Source organism: Drosophila rhopaloa, unplaced genomic scaffold (assembly GCF_018152115.1).
Source record: "Drosophila rhopaloa isolate 14029-0021.01 unplaced genomic scaffold, ASM1815211v1 contig_164, whole genome shotgun sequence".
NCBI lineage: Eukaryota > Metazoa > Arthropoda > Insecta > Diptera > Drosophilidae > Drosophila > Drosophila rhopaloa.
Genome location: NW_025335044.1, coordinates 97,222 through 120,134, shown reverse-complemented (window position 1 = coordinate 120,134; position 22,913 = coordinate 97,222). Strand labels below are relative to the sequence as shown.

General features: G+C 39.5%; 1 protein-coding gene across 3 annotated transcripts in view; it reads left to right on the top strand.

Moving 5' to 3' along the window:
* Positions 1-16,085: 16,085 nt before the first annotated feature.
* The window catches only part of LOC108040059 (proline-, glutamic acid- and leucine-rich protein 1), a 42,687-nt gene continuing 35,859 nt past the window's right edge, over positions 16,086-22,913 (top strand). For 2 of the 3 annotated variants that reach the window (XM_044458372.1, XM_044458373.1), the window contains exons 1-2: positions 16,086-16,180; positions 16,246-16,439. In XM_044458372.1, coding sequence (XP_044314307.1) covers positions 16,247-16,439 — 193 coding nt within the window. In that variant the 5' untranslated portion in view covers positions 16,086-16,180; position 16,246. Of the gene's footprint in view, positions 16,181-16,245; positions 16,440-22,913 lie in introns of those variants that run through there. The other variant, XM_044458374.1, reaches the window with a different exon arrangement.

Below are 22,913 nucleotides of genomic sequence, written 5' to 3'. Positions count from 1 at the left end.
TCGACCCACACACAATGTTATGAACATCCTAAATGCTGAGCTGGCATGTCTGCATGCGCGGCCGTCCATTCGGTTACCGTGTGAGCATAACACCCTCTCCCTCATGCGCGGCTACTACTTGCGCCGTTTATATATACACTTATGCATAAGCATTGACCGCTGCTCTGCAGTGGCACATATACATTTATATAGATTTTTAGATATATAAGCTTTGGCCGCTGCGCTGCTCGCGCAGCTAATGTGAATTCTAAGCCAAGCCAATTATTCTTAAGAAAAGCGGGAGCATTGACGAAGAGAGCCCCGAACAAAACACATGTCATAATTAATTAATTCTTGCAATAAAAATAAATATATTGAACCGAAAAGCACGTGTTATTACTGGAGTGTTACATATAGCTTAAAGCATTGCTCTTCCAACAAAAACTTTGCAATAGTTGAAAGCATCTTCCTCTTCGTGTGTGTACCTGTTGGAAGATCAAAATTAATTTGACATCGAAACACATTTTCACTGGATTTCCAATATAATCCCAATTCTTTAATCGTTTAATCCACCTGAGAGAGATTTGATCCAAAGCTGAGGGCAGTTGGTGATCCATTTGAGCAACTCAATTGACTCATTGCTTAGCATGTGAACCTATCAAGCTATGAGCTTGCAGTCGCTCTCGTCCGCGAGGAATTCGCATACTTTCTTTAAATGGGCATCGTTCCCTAGACGCTTTTCTTTTATTCGCGCTAAATCCGGCCCACCACCCGCCCAACCGACCGAGGGGCGCAGCTTTGTTCGTACGGCACGATTTAAGATTTGAAATTATAGGAAAAAGTCTATTATAGTCAGAACATAGTACTTTGAAAAGGAATATAATTTTTAGTTCATCTACTTGGCACTGAAAAGTTATCCGACCTACACTATAAATGAAGACGGCACAAAGCATCGTTCCACGGTTGGCCATGGAGGGTAAATTAATTATCAGTAGTCTAGTAGAAAAATAATGTAAGAAAAGATTTGCATCCCAGTTTAGGCGCCGTAAAGCAAAAGTTATTTTTTGTACTGATTCAATGCGACCAATATGTATTCCGTATTGTGAACTCCAGACGGGAGACCCCTGCTCTAAAATCGGATGAACTAGCGAAATAAATAAAGTCTTAGTGACATAAGGATAAACAAATTTTTTGACCTCCTTTTTATAAAACCTAGCTTGCCTTTTGAATTTTTAACTATGGACAAAATATAATCTTTTGTTTTGGGTCCAAAATGACGCCAAAATTAATTACAAGATTTATTCTATCCAAAGAGCTACCACTTAGCGTGTAAGTCCCATATTTCGGCTTGCACTTAAAGCAGTTTAAATTTAGTAAGTTATTATATATATTATTTATATTTTAAAAAGGACTCTATGTGTCGCGCTACTCAGATAAGATGCATATAAGAAGATCAACAGAAAACTGGTCAAGTTTCCGAACAAGAACAAGTTTACAGAGTCAAATGCTTTACTGAAGTCGATGTAACTGACGTCAGTTTGATAATTACTTTTGAAGCCCTTTAACACAAATGAAGTGAGCTACAAAAGGTAAGTGGTATTCGATCTACGTTCAACAAATCCGTGGTTAACAAAAGGGCTGCAAATATGGGGTAATCATTTTTTCAAAATCTTAGAGATATCCGAACACTTAGATATACCTTTATAATTATTGGCCTAAAGCTTGTTACCTTTTTTGTGAAAAGGAAATAAATATGATTCCTTCCTAATATGGGGAAATTGGATTTTAGAAATAATTATTTTCTGAAGGTGTATGCACAGGGTTTTAGCGCAATACTTAAGATCGCACCCAGGAATGTCAAGCAAAGAATATAACTTTTGTTAAAGTGGTACAGAATATGAAGTTCGACATTTGACGGACATTTTTTTGCGTTAATTAGGCGATTTTTTTTCGGTGCAGCTCCGAGTTCTTCTTCTTTACAGTGAAAACAAAAACATTCACAACGAAAACGTAATCAATAATGACGGGGAACTTTTGAAAATGGAAGGCTCCAAATCAATAAATCCTGTTAATTGTTATGGAACTACATTTTTGTTTCTTGGGCACAGCACCGGCTAGCTTGGTGCTCAGGGCAGGGTACCCCAAATGTCCCTACAGTTCCTAACGCGGATTTCATGGGGCACCATCCATTTTTAATGGAGGGATCCACTGGTGCCTTAGGCTAACATCAACCGCATCTCAATTGCTAGGTACATTTATTATAAATATATACATTAGATTTCCAAAAACATTAATTAAAGGGCACCCCCTCCCCCCATTCCCGATTTCAAATTTTGACGATTTTCAATGGGCTGGAAAATGTACATATATTATTTTTTAGGATTGCAACTTTGCATCCATTTATTTAAAGACCTAAATAATAAGAATAAAATTTAACATAATTTTGTTTTTTTTTTTTTTTTTGTCATTGAACAAAAGCCCTTCTTTTTGTCGGGATTTCAGATCACTAGAACAGCTGAAACCAAAAATTTCAACGGGATTAGGAAGAGTATATGTATAGCTATAGCATGAGCTAGGATTGTTTATTAACAAAAATTAACAAAATGGCGGACCCTTGAACATTTTTTTTTGAAAATCGCCTTCTTTTCAGCCATAAATCAATGTAAAAAGTAAAGAAGATCTTCACCGATTTGATTTATCCTAGTTCATGCTATAGCTATCTATGCATAGAAAAACGTACTAAAACGTACTTTGGAACCGATAGGATTAATAGTTTTGAGTAATCTCCTACGCCAGTCGTAAAAATACTGTTTCCAGAAAAAACTTGTTTAAAGTTTTGAGAAACTATGGCCGTCGCCTGAGGCTTCCAAAATAAATCGGCTATATCTTCATCAGTTTTTGAAATTTTCTCTTCAAATTTTAAAGGAACATTCTTTAATAGTTATTAGTTCGAATTAAATTTAAAAAAATCGATTTTTTGAAACCGAAAATGAAGGGGGTCCCTTAAACACCACCTCTTACACCATTATTTGCAGATCAGCCAACAATGCTAACCGGGCCTGGACTACGTCAGCTGCAAGGCCTTCTTCAAATCAGGAAATTGCCCTCGGAGTTCGCCAAGCGGCTTAAATTTAAAACCCCTTTTTACTCCTAACTACCCTGCTGGAGCTCCAAGAGGACAAAAGGGACAGGTAAATACGAATAAATAAAGGGTATTCAGTTCTTCTAAGCCCGATTTTGCATTTTAGACCCTGAGTTGCGCAGGGCCGGACTCAAGCTCGCGGAATCACGAAGACGTGCAGATTTCCGGTACCCCGAACTTGTAGAATACCTCGTGGATGAGAAAATCTACCACGCTGGCGGCCGATGCTTCCTTCATGGCTTTCAGAAACGTGTAAATCGATGTACAGTTTGTGAAATGGCTGCTCAGTCTGGACTCTTTCCCCAATACCAACTTGTATCCGGAAATTCGGCGCCTTTGACTCCTTGCAGACATCACATCCGCGTACGAATACTCGGACTTGCAGCACCATGCCTGGCTGTAGAACTGTCGCCGTATGACTTACAGAGTCTTTCCCTTTCCGCCATGAGCTGCTGTTGGATCCGTGTGGGCATGCTCAATTACGCTGTGGGTCAGACTCTGGGAATCCACAACTTCCACTCACAGACTTGCCGGAGAGACCCGATTTAAAATGAGCCCCTCCTCGATTCTGATGTCGGGTAAGTGGTCCATCTTCAATGACTCAACAGCTAGCTGACCCTCGGGACTCAAACAAATTTAGAATTTCCCGTTTTCTTTAAGGACTCGGCTCTTACTTCCTTCATCGTCCTCGGCTCTGGCATCCTTCTAATAGCTTCCACTCGCCCTGGATCCATCTGCAGACGCACTCCACCAACGATGAAACCGAGGTAGGTCAATAATTTAAATCAAAACTTAGATCTGGTCAGACCTATGGTTAGTCCTGCTACTTTCACGCATTCGGCGACTCGGCGAAGGTATTTCAGGTGTGTTTCCATGTATGGTGCCAGTATGAAATTATCTTCTAAGTAGACGAACACATTAGAGCGGATCTCGGCTGGGATTACTCTGTCCATGACCATCACCAGCCTCTGTGCTGCATTGCAGAGTCCAAACGGCCTCACTCGGAACTGGTAAAGCGGGCGACTAGGAACCGTAAATGCTTCGTACTCCTTGCTTTTCGCGTCCAACTCTATCTGCCAGAATGCAAACTTCAGATCCACGCTGGAGATGTAGTGTGTCTGATCGATCCTGGACAGGATTCCGCCTAAGCTGGGTAACGGGTAACCATCTATGATTGTCAAGTCGTTGAGCATGCGCTTATACGTATCCTCTGCAGTGTCGGGACCAGCTACCACGCTAACCATGGCCTTATCCGCCGGAGGATAACGCATCGGGCATCCTTTTCGTCCAAAATTGCGCTTCACCTCGCAGCACTCTTCCCTCAACCGTCAGCACATCCATTGCATAAACGAATCTTGCGATGCTCTCCCTCAAACCTTTCTTAATAATTTCCACCATTTGTCGCTCTGACAGTGGTTTTTTCAGGCGAGAGGCTAAATGCTGCATCGCATGCACATAATCCTCCACGGCTTCTCCCGGCTGCTGCTCTATCTGTAGAAGGTGATGCATCCTGTCGTGCTCCCTCTGGTGGCCTCGGAACCTATCCTGGACTGCTGCTCTCCACGTGTAACGACTCCAGTGGCCTTCCAGGCGGATTTGGTGGAACTCTTGGTGACGGTGGACGGGAGCCAACCGTGCTTGCTGATGGTGCAGCCTTCGGAATCGCCCCTTTCTGGACCAGATTTGGATACTGTGGTGTTTATCCAACCCGGATTCTGCTGCTGATCTGGATGGTTCCCATGTGGAAACTGCGGCCGCTGAACTGGTGGGTTTCTGCCGCCTGGGCCAATGCCAAGTTTACGGCCGACCTCACCGCGTTGTCCAGAAACGGATTCTGAGTACGGTCATTCATATAGTCGGTTTGCAGCAGCTGGTTCGCTGCTGAGTTAATTTGCTCCAGAACTTGGTGTTGCGTGGGATCTGTTCCCACCTGATGTTCCCTGCGCAGCTCCTGACGAAGACGACCCAACGGAGTCCTTGGCAGTCCCATCGATATACGAGGCGGTTCGTCCCCGGCAACCTCATCTACATCTGTGGACCACAGTTTCTCATCTTCCTCGGCTGGAAGAACCTTCGATCGAAGATCGTAGTTAGAAGGCATCTTCGTATCGCACAAACAAAATATATATATTGTATATCTCCCTAAGAATTCCTGTATAACCCAAAACAAATCACCAAAAGAAATAAATACTTAAGAAGAATTATAAATATGAAATTAAGCACGAACAAATAATAAATAAACAGATAAATATATAAACATGTAAGAACAGATAACAATTATAGAAACAAAATTTTAAATAAATAAATAAATGTTCGAAATAAATAGATATATAATTTTGGGAAATAAATAGTTAATTTTTTTTTTGTAAATAAATAGATATTTGGGAAAATAAATAAATAAAATAAATAAATAAATATATAATAAATATGATTCTTCCTTTCTTTTTTGTTTTAATTCTTTTCAGATTTATTATCTTTTCAGACTTATTTTCTTTTCAGAATTATTATGGGGAGAAGAAACCGGTCACCAGCCGGTGGACTCCTGACCAAAGACTTTCTGGCGCGTAGTTTTTGTAATTTCGCCCATGACTGCCCCTCGTCAACTGGACTGACTATCAACTTTGTTGATAGCCGCCAGTTAAGCACATCGGCTGCTGGTTGAGTCCTGTTGGCTTTGTTTTCCCTTTTCTAGTTTTGATCCCTAAATCGAGGTGTTCATGCAGCGCGTGTAAGTCACGGGTCACGAACACACAAACACCTACGAGAAAAAAACATTAGGATCAACATAAAAAAAAAACTTATTTATTTACTGTAACGGACTTTACCCCACAAACACAATACTATAAATATAAATAAATATGTAATTAAACTAATCTATCACAGTCTTATTTATCACAGAGTTATCACAGAAATATCGTCTTTCGTGCTTATTGCACGGACCACCTTCGGATGCAAGTCCTTCGCTTCTTTTACAGCCGAAGATGGCAGACGGCGGTCACGACCGATCAGCTTTCTGTGACCAGGAGCCATTGTCTCCCTTCAAGCCTCCTGCCTGCTCAAAACAAATCTCCCTAAACATTTCGCTCTGGCTCGCAGCCCACCACTTCCGGTGCAGTTGCATGCAACCTGCTGATGCCCTGCGCCATAACTTGGGCGCCACTATGTTATGGGGACTTTGTTTATTGGGGACTGTACCGGTTAGATGCTCAGGGCAGGGTACCCCCAATGACCCTACAGTTCCCAACACGGAATCGATACAAATCGACGTCTCACACACCATTTTCAAATGGAAAATCTCTAACGAAAACAAAAGGTAAGCAAAGACAAAAAAAAAGGTAAAACATCGGACGAAATACGAAAAGGTGGCATCAGATGGACTTGCCAACGCCCTCCCACCCATCCTATAGTGGCCCAGTGGATTTCAGGGGGCTCCACCCATTTTCAAAGGCCGGAGCGACTGCCAGGCCGGACGACGGCTGGTTAGTCTCCCTACAGGTAAGTGCCTTAGGCTAACATCATCCGCATCTCAATTCCTAGGTACATTTATTATAAATATATATTTTCAAAAAAGTTATTTAAACATCTTTTCCTTTATTGTAGATCACGCAAAACTGTTACCCGGGCCTGGACTGCGTCAGCTGCAAGGCCTTCTTTAAATCAGGAAATTTGGCCTCGCAGAAAAGTTTAAGTTCGCCGAGCGGCTTAAATTTAATACCCCTTTTTTCTCCTATCTACCTTGCTGGAGCTCCGAGAGGACAAAAGGGGCAGGTAAATACGAATAAATAAAATGTATTCAGTTCTTCTAATCCCGATTTCGCATTTTAGACCCTGAGTTGCGCAAGGCCGCACTCAAGCTCGCGGAATCACGTGCAGAAACGGATGAAGGTATGTATGCGAACAATTACGTGTGTACAAAAATATAACTTAAAATCTAATTTCAGGTGCGGCCAGTAAGCCACGTAGGGATTTCGGCGGCTGGTCGCCGAGTAACAAATCGGGACTGAAAGGGGTCCCCCCTTTGAAGGTGCGCGTCGATGTGGAGTTGGCTGTCCGGAGATCGGTACAACGCCATGCCTCGGTCACTGTGGACCACTGCGACGCTGCCCTGCACGGGTTCTACGTGCCTGAAACGGACTCACAAAGGTAATATGTAATTTTCTTGGTGGCCCACGGGCTGTTGCCCACGGCTGTGGCTGCCTGCGGCGGTTGCTACTGCACGTCGCTGTTGCTGCTGCCTGTGCTGTGTGTTTCCTGTGGCTGTTGCTGCTACCTGCGGTACTGCTGCTTGTGGTAGTCGCGGCTTCTGCGGCGGACACTGCTGCCTGTGGCGGACGGGTTACCACGAGGAGGTGCCTGCTGCCTTTCTCCAAGAGAAAAATGGGGGAAAATGAAGAAAATAGAAGAAACTGCCGGGGTTCTACTTAATAGGGTCCCCGGTGAACCTAAAATAAATAAACTTTCACTTTATTCCCGAACTTCACTAACACTTATTGACACTCTTACTTTTCTCGAATTATAATAAACTAAAAAATATAAAAATTGCGTCTACTTGGCTTCGGTCTTTGACAGCAACTAAGCCCTATCCCTGACCTACGCAATGTCATTCGCCATATTCTCTCTGCTCTCCGAAAACTGGGTCGTTGGACGAATCCAAGGCCATCCTAGCCATGCACAGAGCGAACCGGGCTTGTTAAAATAGCTAGATATCCAAGGGCATGAGCAGAAGGGGGCGCCACTTCAGTAGGGGCTGCCACCCATCAAACTTCATTGATAACCCTACCAAAAACGAATACCTACTTCTTATTTCTTCCAGCCGATTCCAATTTGAAATGCTACATAATATTTGTAATTATTAATTAATTACTGCTCCATCCGTGTGGCAGAAATAAGAGTTGCTCCACTCTTTCCTAGGCGTATACCGTATACACAATATGGAGCAGAACACCTGCTCGGTTCATATTTTTTCTGCAGGCTGGCAAAATTCTGCAGACATATTAGTTCGATTTGGTTGTTCGCATAGATCAAGTATCATTTATAACGCTGTTCTGCTCATTTTAAATGTTGTGCAAAATGCAACGGGTTAAAATAATGAGCCTCAGCTGTTTAGATCAGCTGTTATCGGATGGTGAATGTTGGATGTGCTCTGTGTGAATCGGAGTTTCACATTTGTCAAAAATCCTAACCGTTTTAAACGGATGGACTCTATGGGAAGAGGGCATAACGAAAGAAAACTTGAACTTATGCACGTTAAGCCTAGTATCCAGATCGACAAACGATTACTCTAGCGTAAAAACTTTAATCTTTCCAGTGTGACCAAAAGTTTGAGAGTTCATCAGATTTAAGCGTGCTACGGTCGTACTGTCAATCAGCTGAGTTTGTTGACAAGCAGTTAAAATTCAAATATCGTATTTGCGGGAAAGAGCCTTTAAAAGATATTATCAAATACTTTGGCAAGACAAGTCTGCCGCTGTACAAAGAAATTAAAAAACAATACAATTTAAATTTAACAGTTCTTTTTTTTAATTTACTGGTAATTATTTGCTAATTTAAAGTTTATTGCTGCACTTTTATTGTGTTTTTTCGACCATTCTGGACCTAAAAAGCATTTTGCTCTGACAAGAGGCACCCCAGATAGTATTAATGTTATTTTGTCCTCACATGTAAACACCTGCAATCGACTTTTGTGAGTTTTTTGAGTTTTTCCCTCCATTTCTTATAATGTTCAGTGAGAAGCGCACGCCAAAAGATTAAATTTTTTAATCTTTTCGCTAGGGTTCACCCAAAGTTTATTTCCGCAGACGTGGCAACGCTATGGAATTTTCTGGTATTTTTTTCGTCGATCAGGGGACCGACGTGAAAAAAAGGCCCGACGAAAAGTGAACGCCAGCTGTTTGCCTCTCGCTTTCTCTCATGACTGGCGTACGGTTTACGTCGAAGTGGATACTAGGCTTTAGCATTTTTGGTATGGCCTTTAGTTCTGCCTTGAGTATGAGACAATACATCGGAAGATGTTTGATAAAGTGCATAACTATTTTGGTTGCGGCTGACCTATTTGTTAGCCACTTGTTCAGTCAATTCGGTGGCGATTTACTTTTGTAAAACAATGTAACAAGTAGTAGCTAAGATCTCATGAAGTGGAACTTGCGCTCTTGTATTAAAAAGAGCTTTGCTCCCTCGCACTCGCAAGAACTACTAGTGTTACTTTAAAACTCATTTAATGGCTCTAGAAGAGCTTGAATAAATTTGAGTGGATCACTCTCAATTTGGAAACGAAGGTGTCCACAAGTTTGGTTCTCGTCTGTCCGAATTATTAGTTGGAAATAAATTGCCATATTGGCCTTCGTGATTTGCACGAACAATTTGGCGCCCCCGTGTGGACATTTTGTGCCATAAAATTGGACACTTTGAGGAGTTATATCTTTGGACATTTTCGTCGGACCCATTCCATTGGAGCCGTTGGACATTTCGTTGGAGGCATTTTGGAAAATTTGGTTGGAGCCGATTTCTGGCTGCCGGGCAAAAATTAGTTTGAAAGTGAGACACTTTAAACGCGTTTTTCTCAAAACCACTTTTTTGAAGTCGGTAGTCACGTTTTCTCAAAAACTTTTGCACCGATCGACTTCTGCTTTTGCACACTTCTTTTAGACATGTTTTTCTTGTCCTTAACGGAGGGATTTATTTTATTTTCAATTACAACTCATTTTATAAGCCAAAATATGGCAAAAATTTACGTAAAAAATTACACTTTTTATGAGAAGCGCTACAAAAATTCAACTTTTAATTTAAAAAAAGGAGTGGATTGTCGTTTGAGATACGTATATCGATCGTGCGTTTTCGTTACAACTGCAAATTGAGGATGTCGATCCGGACTTGTCATCGCGATCTGAACTTGATGATTTATGCGTGCTAACCAGGGCATTGTTAATGTCAGTAAGAACTCCAGCCCCGCCAAACAATATAAACGAATCAGTATTAAATACAACTCTATCGAATACAAGGCACCTTCCTCAATTGCAGATGCCCAAGTTTGGAGGTAATTATTCTGAATTCAAAAACTTTATTGGATTATTTTCGAGCATAATTGATAGTGACCCATCCCTATACAACGTTAAAAAGTTTAATCATTTATTTTGTTGCTTAGAAAGCGAAGCGTTGGCTGCTCTAAAGCAAGTTTATAACAACGAGTGCCTTATATTTTTTGATGGCATATCTCGGCTTTTTGAGATACAGGCTATCCAAAGTCCATCTGCAAGCGCATTGCGGTCGCTTATTGATACAGTATCGGCCATATATGAGTCCTTGTTGTCCGTTGGCGACGAAAAGTTTATTGCAAACGCACTATTAATTCACATTGTCAAAGTTTGACGGAAAGACGCGCTCCAGGTGGGAAGAGAATTCAGCATTTGTCGGCTGAAGAGGCTACAAGTGGACACTCAAAAGGTCGCAAAGGACAACAATATAAACGAAACAAGCAATTTGGCAAAACTTCACTGGCAGTATCACAAACAATTAGAACCCCTGAAACAGCCAAATGTTCGTTCTGCAAGTCTAATGACCATTTTATCACGACAAGTCCAACATTCCAAGCTGCTTCTGTCATAGCTCGTTTTAAATTTGCCAAAGGGCTCCCACTTTGCATAAATTGTTTGAGATAAGGGCATAATGTATCCGCCTGCAAGGCAGCTCACTGCAGGGTATGCTCAAAGCCCCACCATACATTGTTACATCGATATACTGCTGACGCAAACATACAACAAAATTAAGATCCAGCGGCAAGCAATTTAGGAGTGCAAGCTGCAGAACATAAAAATCTGTTGTCGTCGAATCGACAGCATTTTTATGTAGATATTAAAGGTGGCTCCTGGCAGATTCAGCCAGCCAGGGTACTTTTGGATTCATTTTCCCAGGTCAATTTTATAACGGACGAGTTGGCGAGAGGTTTGCAGCTAAAACGGATTCGAAAAGAAATTAATTTGTTGGGAATTGGAAAATCTAGCTTATCTGCGCACCAAGTTGTGCAAACAACAAATAGTTCTCCCATTCATAAATATGAAATGGTTGTAGACTTCGTCGTTCTAAAATCTATTTCCTCTTATCACCCAGAAAAAAGCGTTTCTATTGAATCTCTTAATATTCCTCCAAATATACCGCTTGCTGATCCAGCGTTTCAAAAGCCACAAAACGTAGATCTGCTGCTTGGAGCAGACGCGATTTTTGATCTTTTAAAAACACTGTTTTTGGTTGTGTGGTGTCAGGGCGTTGTAAATCAAAACAACCCCAAGGGACTGCAGCGTGTTCTATGGTGAGCATAGTTAAGGAGTCTGGTCCACTTGAAAAACTAGTTAAACGTTTTTGGTAGTTGGAACAAGTTCCAAACGTTTTTGGTAGTTGGAACAAGTTCCAAATGTTTTGGGTGACAAATCTTTCGAGAAAGAATTGTTCGTTTACCCTCAGGTCGATTGCAAGTATCCTTACCGTTTAAATCTAGCCCTGCGTGTCTCGGATCATCGTATGAGATGGCGAAAGGCCGTTTTTTGTCGTTAGAGAGACGATTAACTAAAAATCCGAACACACAGTTAATGTTTAATCAATTCATGGAAGAGAATTTGGCTCTCGGACACATGACTGCAATCGAGGGTTCAATTCCGAAAGATTCGCATTGTTTTATACCCTACCAATGTATAAAACGACCACAAAGCACATCCACTAAGCTTAGAGTGGTATTTGGTGCATCTTGCAAGACTACTTCGCAAGTATCGCTTAATGACCTTCTTATGGTAGGACCAACAATACAGCCATGCTTATATTCCACTCTCCTTAGGTTTCGTTGTCGCAAATACGCACTTGTTGCAGACATAACTAAAATGTACCGTCAAGTGGAGGTTGACGAGCCGCAACGAATTTATCAATTAAGCCCCTTAAAAACTTATCGCCTAAATACTGTTATTTATGGAACAGCAAGTGCTCCATTTCTAGCAGTAAGATGCTTAAAGTATCTTAGCAAGAGCCATTTGCAATCTCATCCTCTAGGTGCAAGATGTCTTGGCACAGACTTCTACGTCGATGATCTGCTCACTGGAACGGACACAGAGCAGGGAATGAATGTTCTTCGCCGCGAGCTAATTGAGGTCCTCGAACCAGCGGGCTTTGTTTTGACGATAATGGGCTTCGAATTGCAAAACAGGTAAAAGCGACAAATAGAATGCGGAAATTTTCAACGGAGATCTTCAAGATCTCAAGACACTTGGATTGACATGGAATCCACAGACTGACGTTTTCAAGTACGGCGTTAGGAAAGTATCCACAGATCAGGTGGTAATAAAAAGATCAATCTTGTCCTTTATCGCCACTCTTTTTGATCCCTTGGGTTTGTTATGCCCAATAATAACCAGATCGAAAATATTTCTGCAAGAGGCTTGGCTTTTGAATCTGAACTGGGATGACCCTGTGCCCCAAGACTTTGAAGATAAGTGGAACCTGGTAAAAATGACTATGTATTCTTGGAAAAATTGGTTATTCCAAGATTTGTTGGAACGCGCAAACAAGCATTGTGTCAAATTCATGGGTTTGCTGATGCTTCTATACGGGCCTATGGGTGTTGCCTTTACGTTAGAGTGGTGGAGCCAAGTGGGGTGTCGGTGCAGCTGCTAACAGCAAAATCTAGGGTTGCCCCTTTAAAAACAAAGACGGTGCCCAGACTAGAGCTATGTGCAGAGCATTTGTTGGCAAAGCTGTGGGAGAAGTTCGCAACATCATTACCTTTCCAGTCGATAGTGTTATCCTTTGGAAGTAGTTCTTCACTGGATACAAACTCATCCATCTAAATCAGCTTGCTACATTTGTCTCTAATCGAATTGCTGATATACAAGACATTGTGTCATCAGCTGTTTGGCGGCATGTGCCAACCAAGGAAAATCCTGCAGATTTAGTCTCGCGAGGATGCTCTGTGGATGAGCTAAATACCTCATTTTGGTACAACGGTCCTAGCTTTTTCCAGAAGGAAGCCGAGTGCTGTCCAATAAATTCTCATTTCAAGCTATCAGAAACAGACGCATCACTAGAAACCAAAAAGGCACGCGTTTCTTTCATCGCGGCCGATGTTGAACTAAACCCGATTTTAAATATTGTAGAAAGGTCATCGTCGTATCTGAAAGTAGTTTGCATTGTGGCTTATATGTATCGATTTATCAGCCGAAGAAAAAAGAAATCTTGGAATTCAAATTGTCCGTCAGCGGACGAGCTTGGAACAGCGTTTCTTAAAGTAGTTGAAGCTATTCAAAAGACGGCATTTGCTAAAAAAAATTGTAAAACTAGAAAAATCCGCTAATATCCATGCTGGAATTCAAAAATTAAATCCTTTTCTATCTGTTGAACAGTTTGGAACGTGGTCGTACTCTTTGTTGCGAGTAGGTGCTACATTCCCCTTGTTAATGCCTAAAAATTGCAAATTTGTGACCCTATACTTGAGACACTTACATAGAACCAAATGTCACGCGGGTCCCCGGTCGTTGGTTGGCTTCTCAGACAAGCGATTTGGCTTATTAACGCACGTCGCGTACCATTGTACGGCAGTGCGTTCATTGTTTTCACTATAAACCAAAACGCCTATCACAGATAATGGGTAATTTACCAAGAGATCGATTGCATGGAAATAGACCCTTTGAAGTAAGCGGAGTGGATCTCTTTGGGCCTGTTAAAGTCTCACTTGGAATTCGGAGAAAGCAGCCAATCAAGATGTACATAGCAGTGTTTGTCTGCTTTGCTTCCAAGGCTGTACATTTGGAAATTGTGAAAGATTTGACGTCTAATGCATTTATTTTATGCTTATCCAGGTTTGTGGGTCGTCGTGGTCCTGTTGTCAAACTTTATTGCGACAACGCCACGAATTTTGTGGGAGCTGCCCGAATCCTGAAGAAGCTTTTGGAACCTGTCGACACCAACGACCAGAGCATCATGTCGTATGCTGCGGCCCACCGATTCACCATCGAATTCATCCCTCCCAGAGCGACACATATAGGCGGCCTTTGGGAGGCGGCCGTAAAATCGGTCAAGCATCTTCTTCTCAAGGCTATGGGCAGGCTATTCTGAAGGAGGACGAGGTCCATACCGTCCTAAATTCGAGGCCGCTTATCGTAGACAGTGGCAGTCCCAACGAGGGAGAGATTGTCACGCCAACTCATCTGCTAGTAGGCACAACGATAGAAACGCTGCCGCCCGCATCCGGGCAGCCACAGGCAAACGGCAACCTCACGTACTTGCAGAAATGGCAGCTAGTCTCAGCAATCAAACAGCGGTTTTGGAGCGACTGGTCGAGGGACTATCTTCTGAGCCTACAGCAGCGAGGGAAATGGACCAAAGGCGTGGACAATCTTCAGATCGGAATGGTGGCAATCCACGAAGACAACGTTCCCCCCAGCTATGGATAATAGACGTAGTCGTAGAGGTCGTTCCAGGAAATGATGGGAAGGTTCGCGTGGCTGTAGTCAGAACCAAATTGGGTCTATATAAACGCTCCATTCACCGCCTTGTACCTATTCCGATTAGTTGAAGCATTTGTATGTTAATGCTGTCAACGCGGCCGATGCTCAGTCAATTCGGTGGCGATTTACTTTTGTAAAACAATGTAACAAGTAGTAGCTAAGATCTCATGAAGTCGAACTTGCGCTCTTGTATTAAAAAGAGCTTTCGCTCCCTCGCACTCGCATGAACCACTATTGTAACTTTAAAACTCATTTAATGGCTCTAGAAGAGCTTGAATAAATTTGAGTTAAGTACTCTCAATTTGGAAACGAAGGTGTCCACAAGTTTTGTTCTCGTCTGTCCGAATTATTAGTTGGAAATAAATTGCGGTATTGGCCTTCGTGATTTGCACGAACACCACCAATTGACCATAGTTTTTTCATGAATGTTTTTGTTCATGAATCTAAAATAAGCTCACAAATCGTTCAGTTATATGGCAGCTATAGGATATAGTCGATGGTAGGTTGGAATGATTGGCTAAAAATAAAACCCATAGAAAATCCCAACTTCCTAACATTACAAACACCAAAGCTATGGCATTTCCGATCAATCAGTTATATGGCGGCTATAGGATATATCCTTATGAAATTTGGTAGGTCGGATTGATTGGTAAAACATAAAACCCATAGAAAATCCTAACTTCCTAACTTTACAAACACCAAAGTTATGGCATTTCCGATCGTTCAGTTATATGTCAGTTATATGGCATATGATATAGTCGCCCGATCCGGCTCGTTCCGTCTTATATACTACCTTCAATAGAAAGAAAACTTTTGGAAAAGTTTCAAGCAGATAGCTTTAAGACTGAGGGACTAGTTTGCGTAGAAACGGACAGACGGACGGACAGACGGACATGTCTAGATCGACTCTCCTGCTGATGCTGATCAAGAATATATATACTTTATAGGGTCGGAAATGTCTCCTTCACTGCGTTGCAAACTTTTGACTGAAATTATAATACCCTCTGCAAGGGTATAAAAATGTTGTGAAGCATCATCATTTATGTGTACGGTTCTTAAGGCCCAATCCCACAGACCACACCCAAGAGGAATGCTTGGGATTTTTGACAGAGGTGAGACCGTGTTCTCACAGAGCAACCATTCAACAACAGCCGACAACAATCAATTGAGGTCTTTCCGAAGGTGGTCTGATGACTATAACGAACTGTTTTAATAATTATTATTATTTTATAAAGTTCTTTGAGATTATAATTAAAAGATCATATAAACTTATATAAAATATCTAACGTCCTACAAAAATTAAAATGACTGGCATTTATACTTAAATTGTTTATCGTCAAGGTCTTAGTGTTGCTCAAGTTAAATATGACCAGATATGTGCGGTTTTATATATTTGGTGGACTTTCAGGGAAATGTTTGGCACGGCAAAGCCCTATGTTCCATCCAGCAAATGGATGGTGCTCTGTGAGAACAGGCCTTCACGGAAAATTTTACAGGAAGCTGCGGTCACTCTAAACAAAACACAACTATTACCGTCAACCACATGTTGAGTTGTTTAAATTTTGATCGAATATTACAAGTAAGAACATTTTTAAATTTAAAAATTAATTCTATGATTGACTTTCTTTTATATTACTAACTTAGCATGGATCAACATATAACATCTACGCTTAAAAAACGCAAAAGTCGTGTTCTTGGATTCCGCTTGCTTATATGTTACCTTAAGAAAAGGAATATCAAATTAGGAGAAAACGAACATATTTGGATGTCCATAATATTTCAATCATGTAATTTATCTGAGTTACGCACATATGGTGATCTTATTTTTGCAGCAATGGGTAAGTTTAATTAATTTATTATTGTATCTGCTGCCTTATTAGTAATAAAGTACTACATTTATTGTTTATTGTGGTCCAGTGGTCATCACGATCATCACGACTCACGCAAAGTATGCGACAGCAGTCTTCTGTTCCACACTAAATGCCTTGCAGAAAAGTAAACTATTACCATTTTTTTAAGAAGGGACGTGACACGGAAAAAGTTTCAAGACATTGCGAACATTTTTTAAAACAAGCATGAAGAATATCTCCCTACAGAAGCATTGCAGATATGTTAAGAAAAAAATTTTCGGAATACGCATTTTCAATACAACTGTGTATGTTTTAACGTTTTTCTGGAATCTATATGAACATCTTTATCCAAGCTAAACCAAATAAAACAAGAAAGCGTTATCCAAGCTAAAGCAAATAAAACAAGAAAGAATGCAAACTTTGGGAAGCCGAAGTTTATATACCCTTGCAGTTATTAAAAAACGACTATAGTTCGATTTCTATACCTATATTACTAACGAGGACGGAAGCTTACATCGGCAAGCCGAAGTTGTAATACCCTTGCAGACTTTGCCGAAATTTCTAAAATTGAAAAAGTAGCGAAAAGAATAAGTTATACATAAATAAATTTGATTTGCGCAGCCTTTAACAATTTTTCCCTACGGAAGCTATTACATATAGACGTCCGATTGGCAAGCGATTTTACCCTGATCAAGGTATGCGTAAATAAATAAGACTTGGAAAAATGTATGTCAATAGCTTATACACTGCGCGAAATATTCTGAAAAACTTCAAATTTGGACCGATTTTACCATATTGTTCCTATGGGAGCTATAAGATATAGACGTCCGATCGGCACGCGCTTTTACCTTGATCAAGGTACACATAAAAAATACGATTTGGAAAGATTTATGTTAAAAGCTGTTACACTGCGCGAAATATCATCAATTCATGCAAGGTATATCCGATTGTTCCTATGGGAGTAATAGGATATAGACGTTCGATCGGCACGCGCTTTTACCCTGATCAAGGTATGCATAAAAAAATACTATTTGGAAAGATTCATGTCAATAGCTTTTACACTGCGCGAAATATCATCAATTCTTGCTAGATATATCCGATTGTTCCTATGGGAGCTATAGGATATAGACGTCCGATTTTAAAACTTTATCTACACATGTTTTAGGACGACTGTGAAAGTTTCAGATCGCTAGCTATTAAACTGAGCTCGCAAACTGTATTGATACAGTGGGACAGACGGACGGACAGACGGACATGGCTATATCGACTCCCCTCTTGCTCCTGATCAAGAATATATATACTTTATAAGGTCGGAACCGTCTCCTTTACTGCGATACAAACTTCTGACCAAAATTATAATACACTCTGCAAGAGTAAGAAAACAATGAAGCTATGTCGATTTTGATTCAACGCAGGTTTATTTCAAAACGTTTCCACCCCCATTTTAACGACCTCAAATCAAAAAACTGATTCAATACCTGTTAGACCCCTGTTGGTATTTGTAAAAACTCAAAAAAAAAACTCATTCGTTCAATATCTGTGGCACAGCGAAAAAATCACCATTCCTTTAGAAGTTATCGGGCATATTAAGTGTTAATTCCATACATGAAATGCTGAGATCATATATTTGCGAGCGCGGAATATAGCAAAAAAACTGTTGACGAGGGCGGAGGTGCTGCTCGCTCTTATTTTGTGGACACATGCGGTTGATTTAATTTTTAACTTGTAAAGTCAAACAACTTTTCCTTTATTTTAAGGCACAAAAACAATTTTAGCTATAAAATTACTCATTATACCATTAATATTATAGCGGCAAATGTGATAATTAAAAAAAATGGGCAAATGGATCAAATTTTAACAAGTAGTTAATTAAAACCCAAGTGCGTCAATAATTTACTTCAGGGAAATTTGTCCCATTTTTTTGTTCTTTATTTTTCATAAATTATTTATAATAGATAACTTAATAAAGTCTATTGTATTTAACAACAAATTAATGATTCTATCTAAAAATATTTTGTTTTATTTAAATATTAGCATATTAGAAAAAGAAAAATAGCCTTAAAGCTTAACAAGCTAGCTGTGCCAATAATTTAGTTTGTCACTGTATGTGCATAACTAGATAATAACAAAAATGTATTGCAATAAGAATTCCAACAAAAAAATGTATATTTTTTGTACCCATAACTAAAAATCGTTTTGATTTTGACTTTATAAGAATTCGTGTTTTTTTGTTCTGTCAAGCATTTAGACGTGTTTTAGTAATAGACTTAATTAACAGAGTCAGCGCAAATGGAATCCTGACTGACGGCACAACAGATTGATGGCCACAGCTTACGGCTTACTCCGGTCCATATCGGTGACTATGCATATCTTGGATTTGCCCTTTGTCTGCGCATGCTGAGCATTTGAGAACAGGATTGTTGTTCTGAGGTGAGGTCAAGGAAGTCGTTCTAACGCCCTCAGAAAGAAAGAAAAAAGAAGTATTTTTGGCTTGTACGTGATGCATACTAATCTAGTTTCCTCGCCAGAAGTCCAGATCTAAAGAGTAATACTATCCATCAATTTCCAAAACCTTCGTAGTTTAATAAAAAGTTAACACACCTGAAAATCTAAAGTGCGGGCTTTATATTACTTTAAAAGCGTCCTGACTTAGGATGGATCAACATACAACATCTACGCTTAAAAAACGCAAAAGTCGTGTTCTTGGATTCCGCTTGCTTATATGTTACCTTAAGAAAAGGAATATTAAATTAGGAGACAACGATCACGTAAAGTATGCGACAGCAGTCTTCTGTTCCACACAAAATGCCTTGCAGAAAAGTAAACTATTACCATTTTTATACCCTTGCAGAGGGTATTATAATTTCAGTCAAAAGTTTGCAACGCAGTGAAGGAGACATATATTCTTGATCAGCATCACCAGGAGAGTCAATCTAGCTATGTCCGTCTGTCCGTCCGTCCGTTACTACGCAAACTAGTCCCTCAGTTTTAAAGCTATCTGCTTGAAACTTTCCTAAAAGTTGTCTTTCTATTGCAGGTAGTATATAAGTCGGAACGAGCCGGATCGGGCCACTATATCATATGGCTGCTATATAACTGAACGATCGGAAATGCCATAACTTTGGTGTTTTTAAAGTTAGGAAGTTGAGATAGGTCTATGGGTTTTGTTTTTGGCTAATCAGTCTGACGTACCAAATTTCATAAGGATCGGACAACTATATCCTATAGCCGCCATATAACTGATTGATCGGAAATGCCATAACTTTGGTGTTTGTAAAGTTAGGAAGTTGGGATTATCTATGGGTTTAATTTTTGGCCAATCAATCCGACCTATCAAATTTTATAAGGATCGGCCGCCTATATCTAATAGCTGCCATATAACTGAACGATTGGAAATGCCATAACTTTGGTGTTTTTAAAGTTAGGAAGTTGGGATTTTTTATGAGTATTAAGAATGCATCATATAAATAATTTTGGAGAATATAATTTACATAGTATTCTGCAAGGGTATATCAACTTCGGCTCCGCCCGAAGTTAGCTTTCCTTTCTTGTTTTAAGAAGGGACGTGACACGGAAAAAGTTTCAAAACATTGCGAAAATTTTTTAAAACAAGCATGAAGAATATCTCCCAACAGAAGCATTGCAGATATGTTAACGTTTTTCTGGAATCTATATGAACATCTTTATCCAAGCTAAACCAAATAAAACAAGAAAGCGTTATCCAAGCTAAACCAAATAAAACAAGAAAGAAGGCAAACTTTGGGAAGCCGAAGTTTATATACCCTTGCAGTTATTAAAAAACGACTATAGTTCGATTTCTATACCTATATTACTAACGAGGACGGAAGCTTACATCGGCAAGCCGAAGTTGTAATACCCTTGCAGACTTTGCCGAAATTTCTAAAATTGAAAAAGTAGCGAAAAGAATAAGTTATACATAAATAAATTTGATTTGCGCAGCCTTTAACAATTTTTCCCTACGGAAGCTATTACATATAGACGTCCGATTGGCAAGCGATTTTACCCTGATCAAGGTATGCGTAAATAAATAAGACTTGGAAAAATGTATGTCAATAGCTTATACACTGCGCGAAATATTCTGAAAAACTTCAAATTTGGACCGATTTCGCCATATTGTTCCTATGGGAGCTATAAGATATAGACGTCCGATCGGCACGCGCTTTTACCTTGATCAAGGTACGCATAAAAAAATACGATTTGGATAGATTTATGTTAAAAGCTGTTACACTGCGCGAAATATCATCAATTCATGCAAGGTATATCCGATTGTTCCTATGGGAGTAATAGGATATAGACGTTCGATCGGCACGCGCTTTTACCCTGATCAAGGTATGCATAAAAAAATACTATTTGGAAAGATTCATGTCAATAGCTTTTACACTGCGCGAAATATCATCAATTCTTGCTAGATATATCCGATTGTTCCTATGGGAGCTATAGACGTCCGATTTTAAAACTTGATCTACACATGTTTTAGGACGACTGTGAAAGTTTCAGATCGCTAGCTATTAAACTGAGCTCGCAAACTGTATTGAAACAGTGGGACAGACGGACGGACAGACGGACATGGCTATATCGACTCCCCTCATGCTCCTGATCAAGAATATATATACTTTATAAGGTCGGAACCGTCTCCTTTACTGCGATACAAACTTCTGACCAAAATTATAATACACTCTGCAAGAGTAAAAAAAACAATGAAGCTATATCGATTTTGATTCAACGCAGGTTTATTTCAAAACGTTTCCACCCCCATTTTAACGCCCTAAAATCAAAAAACTGATTCAATACCTGTTAGACCCCTGTTGGTATTTGTAAAAACTCAAAAAAAAACTTATTCGTTCAATATCTGTGGCACAGCGAAAAAATCACCATTCCTTAAGAAGTTATCGGGCATATTAAGTGTTAATTCCATACATGAAATGCTGAGATCATATATTTGCGAGCGCGGAATATAGCAAAAAAACTGTTGACGAGGGCGGAGGTGCTGCTTGCTCTTATTTTGTGGACACATGCGGTTGATTTAATTTTTAACTTGTAAAGTCAAACAACTTTTCCTTTATTTTAAGGCACAAAAACAATTTTAGCTATAAAATTACTCATTATACCATTAATATTATAGCGGCAAATGTGATAATTAAAAAAAAATGGGCAAATGGATCAAATTTTAACAAAGTAGTTAATTAAAACCCAAGTGCGTCAATAATTTACTTCAGGGAAATTTGTCCCATTTTTTTGTTCTTTATTTTTCATAAATTATTTATAATAGATAACTTAATAAAGTCTATTGTATTTAACAACAAATTAATGATTCTATCTAAAAATATTTTGTTTTATTTAAATATTAGCATATTAGAAAAAGAAAAATAGCCTTAAAGCTTAACAAGCTAGCTGTGCCAATAATTTAGTTTGTCACTGTATGTGCATAACTAGATAATAAAAAAAATGTATTGCAATAAGAATTCCAACAAAAAAATGTATATTTTTTGTACCCATAACTAAAAATCGTTTTGATTTTGACTTTATAAGAATTCGTGTTTTTTTTGTTCTGTCAAGCATTTAGACGTGTTTTAGTAATAGACTTAATTAACAGAGTCAGCGCAAATGGAATCCTGACTGACGGCACAACAGATTGATGGCCACAGCTTACGGCTTACTCCGGTCCATATCGGTGACTATGCATATATTGGATTTGCCCTTGCATACTAATCTACTTTCCTCGCCAGAAGTCCAGAACTAAAGAGTAATATTATCCATCAATTTCCAAAACCTTCGTAGTTTATATTATATTACTTTAAAAGCGTGCTGAGCGCAATCTAAATTTCGCGCGTTCTGCTTAACGCTCGTTAATAATATATATACGGTTTTGGAACAGGATCAACACTAACATTTTATTTCTGCAACAATTTGTTGATTTTTTTTAACTTGTTCTGGCCTTATTGGAACTCTTTAGACCGAAAAGAAATCACTTTTCCTATTTTCAACCATCAGAATAATAATTATAGGTAGTTTTTAAATTTTACACTAAATTATATGTTTGTACATATCTTTTATGCATATTTAAAGTTTGTCGCGTCAGAAATTATAATTTGTATACATAAAAAAATGAAGTTAAACCTTATTATACCCTTGCAGAGGGATTTATAATTTCAGTCAAAAGTTTGCAACGCAGTGAATATCTATAAAGTATATATATTCTTGATCAGCATCAAGAGGAGAGTCAATCTAGCCATTTCCGTCTGTCTGTCCGTCCGTCCGTCCGTCCTTTTCTACGCAAACTAGTTCCTCAGTTTTAAAGCTATGTGCTTGAAACTTTTGCAAAAGTTGTCTTTCTATTGCAGGTAGTATATAAGTCGGAACGAGCCGGATCGGGCGACTATATCATATAGCTGCCATATTACTGAACGGTTGGAAATGCCATAACTTTGGTGTTTTTAAAGT